This window comes from Tamandua tetradactyla, chromosome 14 (genome assembly GCF_023851605.1).
Source record: "Tamandua tetradactyla isolate mTamTet1 chromosome 14, mTamTet1.pri, whole genome shotgun sequence".
Taxonomy (NCBI): Eukaryota; Metazoa; Chordata; class Mammalia; order Pilosa; family Myrmecophagidae; genus Tamandua; species Tamandua tetradactyla.
This window is the reverse complement of record NC_135340.1, coordinates 64,327,568-64,342,327: the sequence shown is the minus strand read 5'-3', so window position 1 is coordinate 64,342,327 and position 14,760 is coordinate 64,327,568. Positions and strand designations below refer to the sequence as shown.

At 38.9% G+C, this 14,760-nt stretch overlaps 1 protein-coding gene across 8 annotated transcripts in view; it reads left to right on the top strand.

Moving 5' to 3' along the window:
* The window catches only part of ATP8B4 (ATPase phospholipid transporting 8B4 (putative)), a 282,452-nt gene that overhangs the window by 203,114 nt on the left and 64,578 nt on the right, over positions 1 to 14,760 (top strand). For all 8 annotated transcript variants that reach the window (XM_077127848.1, XM_077127847.1, XM_077127846.1 and 5 more), the window contains one exon: positions 3,724 to 3,839. In XM_077127848.1, coding sequence (XP_076983963.1) covers positions 3,724 to 3,839 — 116 coding nt within the window. The remainder of the gene's footprint in view (positions 1 to 3,723; positions 3,840 to 14,760) is intronic.

Sequence of the window (14,760 nt, the reverse complement as noted above, 5' to 3'; positions counted from 1 at the left end):
GGTGCCTGGCTGTGTGGGCTTTCATGACCCTAAAGTTTTTTCCAAAATGGTTCCCTCTCGAGGGGCTCCAGTAAGCAACCCCATCTTGAATGGGTGGAGACAGCTCTCCATGGAAACCATCTAATCAAAAGTTACCACCCACCATTTGGTGGGTCACATCACCATGGAAACAATAAAAAAGATCCCACCCAGCAATATTGAATGAGGTTTAAAGTACTTGGTTTTCTGGGGGCATATCACAGATTCAAACCAACATAGTGTATGATTAGCAAACCGAATGTAACATGGCAAGGTAGAATTATTCATCACACATCACAGTGCTGTTATTGCATCTACTTCTTACAGCATAAACTTTGAAGCCATTTCTAAGTTTTTGTCTTTCGTTTATGTCACAAAAGCATATCTACTTTTTTTGATGATTTTTGCACATATAATGTATATAATTGAATATATAATTCAATTCAATTAAGCAAGCATTTATTGGGTCTACTATGTTCCTGGGACTTGAAGCCATGGAGACAATATGGTGCAGTTGTATAATTGAAAGATGTTCTGTGTGGCTGCATCCAGGAGTAGACAGTGAAGCACAGTAGGAAACAGACTGGAAAGGGGCAGACTTAATGAGCTATGTATATGCCATGTTAAGGAATCTGAATTTGAGCTTAAGGGTAGAGAGAAGCTATTGCAAAATTCTAAACAGCAGTGTGAAGATGACTGTCACTGTAATGTAAAGAAGAATTTGGAGGGAATTGGGGTTGGGACTGGTATAATCAGTGAAGTTAATGTAATGATGTAGGACAGAGAGAAGTTGGCAGAGAGACATGCATGGCTTTGGTTGGGTGTTTGGTTGGCAGAGGAGGAAAAACTGTGCATGATACTCAGATTTTTGATTTGGTAGACTGAGTGGATGGCAAAACTGGTTGCTGAGACTGGGAACATAAAAGGAGTAGCTAGTTAGTAGAAGACAATGATGAGTCCAGTTTGAGTTTGATGTGCCTGGGCACATCTAAGGGGAGTTGTCCTGTTGGGAGTTGGAAGTAAAGGTCAATCAGAAGTGCCGGAGCTGGATTTGAGCAGGAAATGATCATTTGAGAGCAGCCTGTTTGTACTTGATGCAAGCCCAAGAAATAAATGTATTTGCCCTGGGAGAGTGTGAAGGATGAGAAGAGAAGGAGACCTTGGGTAAATCCCTTAAGGACACTAAAAATTAAAGGACAGGCTAATTGGAGAAGATTCTATAATGAAAAAGCCATGACCTTTGTTCTTATTCTGGTTTTATATTATCTTGATCTTTGGCATATAACATTTTTATTTCTGACTTAAAAATTTTATGTTCTGTTATCCTGATCCTTGGAAGACCACTTTTAAATTTCTGGTATAAAACTGCTATGTTCTGTTTTAATGTATTTTAAAAAGGCTTAATTCTGAAATGACTGAGGTTTTCTTGACTTTGGAGCTTCCCAACAGAAATTAGCAGAAGTCCTGGATGAAAGAAGACATAAAACTTGCTGAGCTGCTAAAGGAAATGTTTAGTGAACAAACTGAAGCAGGATATCATGAAACTGGATTTACACAAACTCAAATTAATGGGGGCTAATGCTGTGTTAAGAGAGGACATCAAGGATGGAAAATCATTGTTGAGTCAGAAAATTCTACAAGCTGGAAAGGAGCTGGAATTTATTTTGTTTATGCATCTCTTTTTTTACGTGTAGAAAGTGAGGGACTTACAGGCATCACAGTGGGCTTATGGTTTCCATAAACCAGTGTTCTCAATGTGTGATGAAGGGACCCCTGGGGGAACCTTGAGAACTTTTAAGGGGTCCACAGGGACACAACTATTTCTATAATAATACCAAGATGCTATTTTTCTTTTCATTCTCATTCTTTGTGATTGAGGAGTTTTACTGAAGCCATGTGATGTGTGATATCACAAGAGATTGAATGCAGAAACAGATATGATTATCCACCTGTCTTCTATTAAGCCAGACATTAAAGAAAATGTGAAACTATGCCACTATCCTCAGTAAAATATTTTTTTGGAAAATATAGTTATTTTTCATAAAAATGTTATGTTACTATGTAATAGATTCATCATTGTTATAATTATTATACTTAATATAATACTATTGATATAATGAAATTTCTAAGTTTTAATTTCTAAGATGGTAAACATTGATCAATATAACCCATACGAAAAAACTCCTTAAAGTCCTCACTGATTTTTGAGAGTGTGAAGGGGTCCTGGAACCACAAAGTTTGAAAACTAATGACCTAGCTTGGATTATAAAGAACAGTAATACAGAAATTTTACTGGCAAGTATAAGATATACATACTTTGTCATTATAGTTCTGGTGCTAAAAGGAAGAAAATGTGGGGAAATTATTACTTTGGATTGTTCCAGGAGGAAAGGAAGGGAAAGCCTTTCCCAGGATTAAATTCGTTTCTCTATTTGGGCAATCAGATAAAGGATTGCATGTGTTTTTTTTTTTCTCCTTTTCTTCCCCAATGTGCGCAATAAGATCCAGAATAGAAGAAAAACTATGTAAATTCTGGCAACTAGGAAGGCTGAGCAAGCGTCTTGGAACCAAAGACAAGCCCTAGACAAGTCCCAATACTAAAAAATTTCCAGGGTGCTCGGATTTATTCAAGCCAGGAGGAAACTAGAATAGATTCAGTGCTGACTAAAAGTAGTTAGAAGTTAGTGAGGAAAGTAATTCAATGTCCTTTGGTATTCATATTCCTTTAAAGCAAGTCCTAAATTACGTATCTCATTAAATTAATAGTCATAAGTATTTGGCCATCTGTTTTGAGGTATTCTATCTTAAAGAAAAGGGCATAATTGAGTGAAAGGTATGCAATTATCTTTGACCCAACTGATAAAGTCTGTGAGGACCAAAATGTTCAAACCATAAAGTTGTGACCCAGCCAATTATCTTAAGTTGTGGGCAGTTCCTTCCTTCCTTCTTTTATTCAAAAAAATAGTTAGTAAGTGCCTACTATGATCCATACTGTAAACCCAAGTTTACAAAGCATGGCCGCACATCCAGTGGTTTTAGGAAAGATCCACCTGACAGCATTATGTAAGTAGGGGAGGAATTGAGAAGAGCCAGGGCTGTCATTCTTAAATCCTGGGGAGCAAATGAAAAACAAGTTGTGAACCCACCTCAGTCCCACTAACCCCAGAGGGAAGAAGGACCTCTGTGTGTGGCTTGCCTGCAGCCAGGATTGTGACTCAAGAATGAATGGAATCACCACAAATAAATGGGTTTTCTCAAGAAGTAAAGGGAGTCAAAGAGATACATCAGCAGGTGCTGGGGACTATCACACAAACCATGGTTTTGAATAGCTAGGATTTCATGTAAAGATAGGAGGCGGCATAAGACTACTCAATACAAACATCCTAATTTAAATGTATCAGTCCTTCAGAAACAGTAAGCAACGAATATAAGAGGGTTGTATGCATCAGTATGAAAATACTTGTTTTTGAGTTTAGGAAATCAAAGGAATCTATTATATGGGATAGTTATACGTTAGTAAAACAGGAATAAAGCCAAAGGACTTAGGAAGTGACCCTCTCACCAAAGGCATTGAATGTTTGACTACTGGCTGAGATGTTATGCCCCTTTCCAAATTGCCCAGCTGGAACTCTGGGAGAATCTGGTTTTGACAGATTTCACTGATGGTATTATAGTTTTCCAAAACTGTTTTTTTTTTCTTTTCAGTTCGAAACCCGGAAGGGCAGATAAAGCTTTATTCCAAAGGAGCAGATACTATTCTATTTGAAAAACTTCATCCTTCCAACGAAGACATTTTGTCTTTGACTTCAGACCATCTCAGTGTAAGTGCCTCAGTCTTCAGGTTAGCACAATGGCCCTTTTGCCATTTCCGATGGTTAAGTCTTGTTTACAAAACATCAGCTAAAAGATCTGACTTATAAAATAGAAAGCATCTGGAGAGTGGTTCCATAGGAAACTGTGCCAGCTAATATCTGGAAACTGGCATGTGGCCCTCTCCCTACCCTGCTGGGAGTCCAGTTGGTCCTACCACAGGTGGATTAACACCCAGTAGCTGAGAAGTAGCCACTGAGCGTGGGCTCTGGCTGGAGGAAAGCTCAGGGGTACTTCAGGAACATGCAGGGAAACCTACTGTAAGTTGCCTGCTGCTTGGGCTATGTCCCTCTGCTGTGAGCCTCTGGAGACCGGACTGGTTCTGGGAAGATGAGCAGAGAGTTTTTGTGTCTTGGGTTCTGATGTGTTTGGCACCAACTTGACTCTCTTATGAATAGCTTAGGGTTCTGGTTAGGAGGTTAGGGGAAAATAATCTCCAGAGCCAACTTTCTCCTCCAATGCATCCTTTCATTTAGGTTGTAAATTATGATAAACCCCTTGTGTCCCAGGTAGCAGACTGAAGCTACGAAACTCATACTGTCTGAGAGCATACATAACTTCTTTCTAAAGCTTCCTGAAGGGAACAGGGGATGATCTTTGGCAATTTTTGTGAAAGAGTTAGTCTGTGAAGTCATATGAACACTACCTGGTTTAAATCTGTAGTTCAAATGTCTAATACTTGTTTGAGGTTTCTGTTTAGCCAATCTGAACTTTAAGAGGAACTGGTCAACATTATCATTTCCTTATTGGTTTCTTTCCTTTAGAAAAATTATTGAGGATTCATGTTCTTTGTCAGGGCCTATATTTAACACAAAACATCCCTTGAATCTTTAAAAAGCAAACGAACAAATAAAATTAAAAAACCTCCGCCTGACTTTAAGTTTAAAGAATGATGGTTTAGCAATATTGGTTACAAACATAGCTATTGTTTTTGTCTTTCCAATAGAGCATTCTTTATTTTCTTTTAATCTCTTCCAGAAGGCCTGAACGGTCTTTTTAAAATTTCCTTTTCTTTTTTTTTTTTTTTTTAATTTTTTATGAAAACAGCATTGAAATCATAAGTAATGGATTTTTGCCATTGCTCAAACACTGAGGCCCTATTATATTCTTCTTCCATATTAAAGTCTAGAAAAGCTAACTTTGGTCTTTTTACATTTCTATAAAAAGAAATTTTTTTCCAGGAAATATCAGTTTGCCTTTCCCTTTGCTTCATTTGTTTTATTCATTTTGGTCTCTGGATTTTAAGATTTGAAATTTGTATTTAATTATTTGGATTTTGAATTGTTAAATGGTAGGAAAAGAACTTGCTCAAATGCTCATTCAGGATTAAGCTTGTGTTTCATGCTGCAATTAAACAATTTAAATCATCTGTCCCCTTTTGTAATGTCCGCTTAGAGCTAATTACTGTTGTGTAGAACAGAGGGGAAGGCTATGGGTAATGCCCAGTGGGATGCAGGTTAAAGACAAAGAAGTGTTTGTGCAAATTAAGAAGACGAAAGATCATTACAAGACAGTAACTGGATTTTCAGATCAGTAGGGGATCCAGTGGTGGTCTTGGAAGGCAGAGCTTGCAAAATATGATTGCAATATCCAAAGAGCTACCAACTGTCTAAGTGATAATTTTGTATAATTTTTCATAATCTTTCTGGGCTAAGCCACATCTTTGCAGTATGCATTCCATTTACCTAATTAGGGTGTGTCAGATTGATTTGTGCCTGATCACAAACCTATGTCTTTTCTGTAAGCTGAATGCAACGTAGGATATGTGTTCAATGGCAATGCCTAAGGGAGCAGACATGGCTATAAAAACACTTGCAGTATAGAGGCCCATGAAATGACCACAGGAGGCACAGGCAATATGGGAGGTTGTTAGCATTCCCCCAAAGGACTCTTACATGTTTCTAGCTATTGCAGCTGTGTGAGAGAATTAGCAACTACCAGCCTCCCAATTTTTTCTTTTTTTTATAAGAAGCATAAAGTGCTAGAGGTATCTTTTTTCAGAGAGTCAGTGTACTAAAAATAAAGGATAATTATAGTTCTTTATCAGTCAGGGCTCTCTAGGGAAACAGACCCAATGGGAAATATCTGTAAATATGAGATTTTATAAAAGTAAGAAATCCTTTAGAAAGTAAAAAATCTCATGCAACTATGGGGATGCAGGAGTTGAAATTCCGTAGAATAGGCTGCAAGCTGGCAACTCTGATGAAGGTTTTCAATGAATTCCCCAGGAAAGCCTGGCTGGTGAAGCAGAGATAAAAATTCTCTCTTTTAACTGCTGAAGTCATCACTTCTCCTTTTAAAGCCTTCAGTTGATTGGATTAAATGTCATTGCTGAAGACACTTCTCCTTAGTTGATTGCAGGTGTAATGAGTCATAGATGCAATCAAGTTATTGATTAAGTCCATGAAATGTTTTCAAAGTAACAGGCTCATGCTTGCTTGACCAGACAACTGGGCACCTTCACCTGGCCAAGTTGACGCATAAACCTGACCATCACAGGCCACTCCTTGTCAGTGTGGCAGCTGTGCACATCACCTGAAACCATACTTAATCTCTAAAAAAAAAAACCAATAACAGACATATTTTTCACCTGACAATAATCAGCTGACCTGTGTACAACCAGAAATGCATTAAATCTCTGCAGAATAGGGTGCAAGACCTTGGGTATGTTCACTGTTAAACTTGATATCCTATAACTTAAATACTACAACATGAATAATACAATTTATGTCATATGACAAGGGGGTAAGATAGAGAAGAAAATGAAGTTATTTGCTTTATGTACAAATACAAACATACTCAAAACAAAACAAAGAAGAAATATTCATACCAATGCAATCCTTGTTTCTGTAACTGGTCATGTGGTTGCAGCTCATATTTGTCACTACCTCCTTCCACTTTCCATTCCATAATTCCTTTTACCCTCAGCAAGCATCTCAGCTGGCTGTGGTTCTTTGCCTGGTGGGGTGACCCAAACCTTCATTCCTGAAGTTTCTGGGCCATCTGTAGCCTTACCTGGATAGAGTATTGCACTTTCCATTAACTTTGATCACAACGCGTAGTGCTCTAATCATCATCATGTAGATTTTAATCACATAGATGCCGTAAGGGATATTCCGTGTTACATGAAAACTCCATTGTGTAGTTGTAGTCCTTTATCTCCTCAGTAGTCAGGATCAGTCATCCCAGCCAGCATGGTAATCCCTTTCTTTTCAGAGGCAGAAGAAGACCTAAGTGGCCAAGTGGAATCACTGAAGTGGCCAGTTCAATACAATAATTGTTGTTCAATAGGAATCACCACCCTTGCATCCTTCAGGTCCTTAAGAGTAGCACTAATCTCTGCAATCCTCTCTAGGAATCCTCTATTGCTTCTGATTCACAATTTTGCTAGGTAGGGGCAATTCTAGTCTCTTGGTGGAAACACTCCTCCTTTTAGAACTAAGACAGGTAGATTAACAGAGTTTAAGGTTGCAGAGAACAGGAAGCAAAAATTTTTCTAGTGAATCATTAGGGGTGATAATGAATGGTGCCACTCCCATTTCTACTCCTTGATTCCTGGATCTGTGAATCCTGGCTATTAGAGAAATAGCAGCACAGAGTGGATGCTGATTCAGGGCATGCACAGCTTCTTGGAGAACATTGCCCCAGCCCTGCAAGGTATTGCCACCAAGATGTTGCTGTAACTGAGTCTTCAAAAGACCATTCCACCATTCTATCAATCCAGCTGCTTCAGATTGATGGGGAACGTAGTAAGACCAGAGAATTCCATGAACATGTACCCATTCACACAGTTCATCTGCTGTGAAAATTTCCTTGATCAGAAGCAATGCTGTGTGGATAAGGTGGCCATGATAGTGGATAAGGCATTCTGTGAGTCCATTGATGGTAGTATTGGCAGAAGCATTTCATGCAGGGAAGGCAAGCCCATAACCAGAGTATGTGTTTATTCCAGGAGGAACAAATCACTATCCCTTCTGTGATTGAAGTGGTCCAATATAATCTGCCTGCCACCAGGTAGAAAGCTGATCACCTTGGGTAATGGTGCCATGTTGGGGACTGAATGTGGGTCTCCGATGCTGGCAAATTGGACACTCAGCAGTGCCTGTAGCCAGGTTGGCCTTGGTGAATGGAAGTCCGTGTTGCTGAGCCCAAGCATATCTTTGATCCCTACCATCATGACTGCTTTGTTCATGAGCCCTTTGGGCAATGGCAGGAGTGGCTGAGGAAAGAGGCTGACTGGTATCCACAGAATGGGTCATCTTATCCACTTGATTATTAAAAACTTTGTCTGCTAAAGTCACCCTCTGATGAACATTCACATCTAACATAAATATCTTCATGTTTGTACCCACTCAGAAAAGTCTGCTTGCATACCTCTTCCCCAGACCTCTTTGTTGCTTTTTTAAAATCATGTTCCTTCAAAATTCCTGACCATACAGTCAAACCATTAGCCACAGCCCATGAATCAGGAAAACAGATGCACCTCTGGCCAGTTCTCCCAAGCAAAATGAACAACGAAGTGCACTTCTCGAAGTTCCATCCAGTGGGAGAATTTCTCCTCACTACAGTACTTCAGGATGTACAGAAAGGGGCTGTAGTGTTGCAGTTGTCCACTTTGGGGTGATACCTGCATATCACATAGAACCATCTATAAACCAGGACTGAGTTTTCTCTTCCTCAACCAATTGAGTATAAGGAACTCCCCAAGAAGTCATAGCTCTGGGCTGGGAAAGAGAAGGTAATGTTGCAGGAGTGGAGACCATGGGCATTTGGGCCACTTTGTCATGCAACTTATTTGTACCTTCAGGATCTGCTTGAGCCCTACGTTGTATATATAGTTTCCATTTTATGATGGAATATGCATGCCCAACTTTATGACTTGTTGGGTCAGACAATACCAAGCTCATGATAAGCAACTCAGGTCAGATAAGTTGGTGGCACATGGGTAAACATTCAGTCTCTACTAAGGTCTAGTAGCAGGCCAGAAGCTGTTTCTCAAAAGGAGAGTAGTTATCTACACAGGATGGCAAAGCTTTATTCTGAAATCCCAAGGGCCCAAGTCATGATTCTCCTATTTGCATACATATTTGCCACTGACACTTCCACCACCATTGGATCTGTGGGATCATGTGGCTCAAGTGGCAGAGCAGCTTGTGTAGCAACCTGGACCTATCTCAAAGCCTTCTCTTATTCTGGTCCCCACTCAAACCTAGCAGAATTTCTAGTCACTCAGTAAATGGTCTGAAGTAGCACACTCAAATGAGGGATATGTTTTCTCCAAAATCCAATTAGGCCAACTAGGCATTGTGCCTCTTTTTGGGTCATAGTTGGGGCCAGATGCAACAACTTATCCTCCAACTTAGAAGGGATATCCCAATATGCCCCACACTACTGTACACCTAGAAATTTCACTGAGGTGCAAAATCCTGTATTTTTTATTGGATTTCTCTCCCATCATCTGACATGCAAATGCCTTACCAATATGTCTAGAGTAGTTGCTACTTTTTGCTCACTAGGTCCAAATCAGTATGATATCATTAATATAATAGACCAGTGTGATGTCTTGCCAGAGGGAGAAATGATCAAGGTCCCTGCAGACAAGATTATGACATAAGACTGGAGAGTTGATATACTCCTGAGATAGGAGAGTGAAGATATGCTGCTGGCCTGGCCAGTTGAAAGAAAACTGTTGCTGGTGGTTCTTACTAACAGCAATTGTGAAAAAAAAGCATTTACTGGATCAATAGTTGCATACCTAGGAGGCAGGGGATGTGTTGATTTGCTCAAGCAATGACACCGTATCTGGAACAGCAACTGCATTTGAAGTCACAACCTGGTTAAGTTTATAATAATAATCCACTCTCATCCTCCAAGACCCATCTGTTTTCTGCACAGGCCAAATAGGATAGCTGAACAGAGATTTGGTAGGAATCACCACCCTTGCATCCTTCAGGTCCTTAAGAGTGGCACTAATCTCTGCAATCCTCTCTAGGAATCCTGTATTGCTTCTGATTCACAATTTTGCTAGGTAGGGGCAATTCTGGTGGCTTCCTCTAGGCCTTCCCTACCATAATAGCCCTCACTCCACAATTCAGGGAACTAATGTGGAGATTCTGCCCATTGCTGAGTATGTCTATTCCAATTGTGCATTCCAGAACTGGGGAAATAACCACAGAATGAGTCCAGAAACCTGCTGGACCCATGGTGAGAGATGGACCTGAGGTAAAACTCCATCACCTGACCTCCATTAGCTCCTACTTTGACTTGTGGACCAGAGTGATGTTTAGGTCTCCTGGAATGAATGTCACTTCTGAGCAAGTGTCTCATAGTCCTCAAAATTTCTAATCATTTCCTTTTCCCCAATGTACAGTTATCATGATAAAAGGCCTTAGGTCTCTTTGGGAAAATCTGAGAGCCCAATTAACAGTGTGCATTTTTTGCAGTGTAACAAGGTCCTTCTCCAAGGGGACCTGACCTTCCCTTCATTCAAGGGGCTCTCTCAAGTCTGGGAATTGATTAAGGGGCCCTGATTACCTGTTTTTGTAATTCAGGTTAGACTTTTGCTCACTTGACCTAGAATTCTGTTGCTTATACAGCTCAAGTAAGAATTAAGTAGACTGCCCATCTTTTTTATGTGTAGGTATCCCATGATCTACTAGCCAATGCTAGTTGACTGTGTGAGTCAAATTATTTTGACTGCTGCTTTGAGGTTCCTGCCCATTAGGGTAGCCACACCCACCTATCTTTGGCAATTAAAGTGTTGCCACATGGTTTCTGCCTACTTGGTACCCAATCATCCCCATTGTGTTTAAGGATTCCAGCTCAGTGACAGCAGTTCCCACAGTAATATCTAACCTACAAAGAAGGTAACTATAGAGTTCTTCAGAGATGATGGAGTTAGTCTCACAAATTTATTCCTCAATCTCCTGGTGAAAGATGTGTCCTCTGGACTTTACTGTGGTGTGTGAGCAGGAATGATAAATCTATTCTAACATTTCAATCTCTCTAAGCCTTTGGATTCCCTTGTCTCCGTTATACCAGGGCAGTTCTGGCATTTCAATCTCAGGTAATGTTGGCCACTTTTTGATCCATGTTTTAGCCAGCCATCCAGACAAACAGTTAATATCCTTTCTAACTCCTGCAACATTGAATCCAGAATCTCTGCTTAGTGGGCCCATATCAGTAAATTCAGCCTGGTCCAACTTTATATTCCTTCCACCATTATCACTCACCCTTAATATCCTTTCCTACACATATTCTCCTGATTTCTGTCTATATAAATTGGAAATGCATGCAGATCTTTTGGAACATGCATACTTCCTCATGGGTCACACTTTGTACCTTACCTTGTGGTGTCTGTTGGGATATTAGACTAGTTATAGTCTTGAAGAAAAGAGGGATAGTGGGTGTGGGTTGTGAAAAGAATTTGAAGTATCTTTCAAGACAATTACCTCAGGACATTCCTTTGTAGTTTCTTCTCCTGAAACAGGATTATTTTCTCCAGACAAAGGAATGAAGGTTATTTCCTCAGGGCAGATAGTTACAGGTTGAGTAGGTTGAAGAATTCATCCCTTCAGGTGGGAGTTGGATGGCAGACTCATCAGGAAAGACTGGAGGTCCTGAAGCTATTTCCTCAAGGTAGGCTGGAGATGGGGCAACTGTTTCCTCCAGGTAGACCACAGGATTATCTAGCAAAGACTCAGCAGAATCTAGGGTTTCAAAGTCCCCACTGCCATCATTATCAACCCATATGTCCCCATCCCAATTATCAGCATCTCATTGCTTTCCAATCAATGCCCTTACTTTAACAGCAGACACCCTGCAAGGTTGAGATTTTAGTTTATGTTGTAAATTTACTACTCGCAGAATGAGACTCTGTGTCTGGTATCCAGAAATCTCAAGCCTGCAGCCACAAAAAACTTTCTTTCAGGACACACAAATTTTGCATCTTCATATGGCGTTAAAGTTGCAAATTTGAAACCTTCAGCTCATCCTTAACTTCATCACTGTATCCAGCATATCTAACAACAACCAGCCAACATCATTATAATTCTTAATTCCACAAAACTCTGTAAAGGTATCAAAAAAGCTTTCACCCATAACCTTGTCCGATATAAGCATATAATTAGCAGAATATAATGGTGATATTTTGCTTAGCTCTATTGTCAACTCATGCCATGAACTGTTAATGCTATCTCGATTACTGGTAATAGAGTCTTTAGTGCCTTTGAATATAATAAGAGTAGAAACCCTAGATTCTGCTGATTCTTTGCTAGATAATTCTGTGGTCTACCCTGAGGAAACAATTGCAAAAACTAATTTTAAGATTCTAATTCTCAAAAACTACCTGGTACCAGAGCTGTATTAGTCAGTTCTCTAGAGGAACAGTTCCAACAGGAGATAGCTGCAAATATGACGTTTTATAAAAGTGTCTCACAGAACTGTGGGGATGCACAAGTCCAAATTCCGTGGGGCAGGCTGCAAGCTGGCAACTCCACTGAAGATTTTTGATGACTTACCCAGGAGAGGCTGGCTGTCTGAAGTAGAGATGAAAAGTCTCTCTTCTGACTATTGAAGTCATCACATCTCCTTTTAAAGCCATTAACTGATAGGATTAAATGTCTCTCATTGCTGAAGATACTCTCCTTAGTTGATTCTAGATGTCATCAGTCATAGATGCAGTCAACTTACTGATGAGTTAAGTCCACATAGTGTTCTCACAGTAATAGTTATGCCAGTGCTTTCTTGACCAGACTACTGGGCACCATTACCTAGGTAAGTTGACACATAAACCTAACCATCATAGTTACCCAATCAGTTGGACCGATTATTAAATACTAACTAACTCCATAGAACATAGTTTCTAAAATGTAATTTTTTATACATAACTTGCCTTGATGATGGTTTCCTTAATATTTCAACAATTTTTTATTAGTAAAATAAAATTTTCAGATGGCAAAAGATAAAAAAAATTACAGAAGAGTTTAGAACAAAAAGTAAAAGTCAAGCTCCATTTCTAGTTCCAGTGTCCAGAAGCAAACACTTTTATTAATTTCTTTTTCTTTTTCTCCCATTTTGTCCTAGGGGTTATTATAATCTTAAGTTATATGCTTAAACTTTGATTACTGAATATTTAACATTTATTTATTTATTATGGAAAATTTCAAACATATACAAAAGGAGACAGTACATACCACACAGCTTTAACAACTGTCAACATTTTGCCAATTGTGTTTTATCTAGCTCCATCTAGAATTTTTAAACTGAATTGTTTTAAAGAAAACTCCAGGCATCATTTCATTTCACTTGTAAATACATCTATATTTTATCAAATCAAGATAATATTTGTGAATTCTCCATTCTGAAAGATATAGAATTTGCAGTATGCTCTCAACCATTTTTCTACCCCCTACATTTCACACTTTTAATCTTTTTATTTACTTTGCCAAGATATATAAAATTTACATTCTATTCTGTAGTTAAAATTAAGTCTCTAGTACTTTTTTATAGGTTGATTCTAGCTTGTATATCCAATAAAAATTGCATTTATAGAATTGAGATTGTGTCAGTGTTATTCACTGAAGAGCAATCATATAAGTGAATCCTGTGAGCTGGTATGAGCCAGCTACATTAAACTGCTGATTGCATTTACAAAATGTTTTAAAGCAGGCAAAATTAATCTATGGTGTTAGAAGCCAAGATAATGGTTATCCTTGCAGGGGGGAGGAGTGACAGGAAAGGGGCACAAAAAGGGCTTTTGGGCTCCTAGAATGTTCTGCTTCTTCAGAGTACTGGTTTTGTGGGTATGTTCACTTTCGGAAAATTTGTTAAAGTATACACTGAGGATTTGTGTGCTTCCCTGTATATAAGTTGTATGTCAATAAAAATGCTTAAAAGTTACATAGTGCCTCAAATGGCTTTTTAGCAAGGAAGAAAACCTAGGATTATGAGAGAAAATGTTAGAGATGGATTATGGTGTTCTCAAACTCCTGGATATGGCGGGAAGTAAAGGAACCATCAAAGCTTTACTTGTGGTATAAGGGGGAATTTTCTCCAGTTGGGCCGCTATACTTTTAATTTACAGTTTTTCAAATAAAAAATCAGTTAGGACTTCTAGACTTTACATGGTAAACTGAGCACACATATCTCCTTCCTCTGTTTCCCAAAGTTGCATGAAAGTCATGAATAGACTTAAAAATGAAACCATAAAATTTCTGGAAAAGATAAAAAGAAAGCAGCATTGACCAAAAAGTTTGAAAACTTTGATGCATACTAGCTCACAGAAGACAATTTTTAAATATTCAGGAATTTTGTGAGTAATTTCTTAGACCACTGATAGCTTGAAATTGGCCATTGTAGGGGTATTTACATAATATAAATAGGCAAATGCCACAAATCAAGGCATCCTATTCCTTCCCACCTTCCTACTGGAGAGCAGGCTTACCAGTTTACCACTGAATGTAATCATAAAATATTGACAGAAGTACACTCAATTGAGAAAGAGCCTCTTCAACAAATGGTCCTGGGAGAACGGGATATCCATCTGCAAAATAATGAAAGAGGACACCTATTTTAGACCATTTACAAAAAATAACTTGAAATGGATCAAAGACCTACATGTAAGAGCCAGGGCTACAAAACTGAAGAAAATGTAGGGACACATCTTCAGGTCCCTGTGTTAGGCAATGGTTTCTTAGAGTTTACACCCAAGGCATAAGCAATGAAAGAAAAAATTAATGGGACCACATCAAAATTAAAAATTTGGGGGCATCAAAGGACTTTGCCACAAAAGTGGAAAGACAATCTGCTCAATGAGAGAAAATATTTGGAAACCACATATCCAATAACAGTTTAATAAATAGAATATATAAA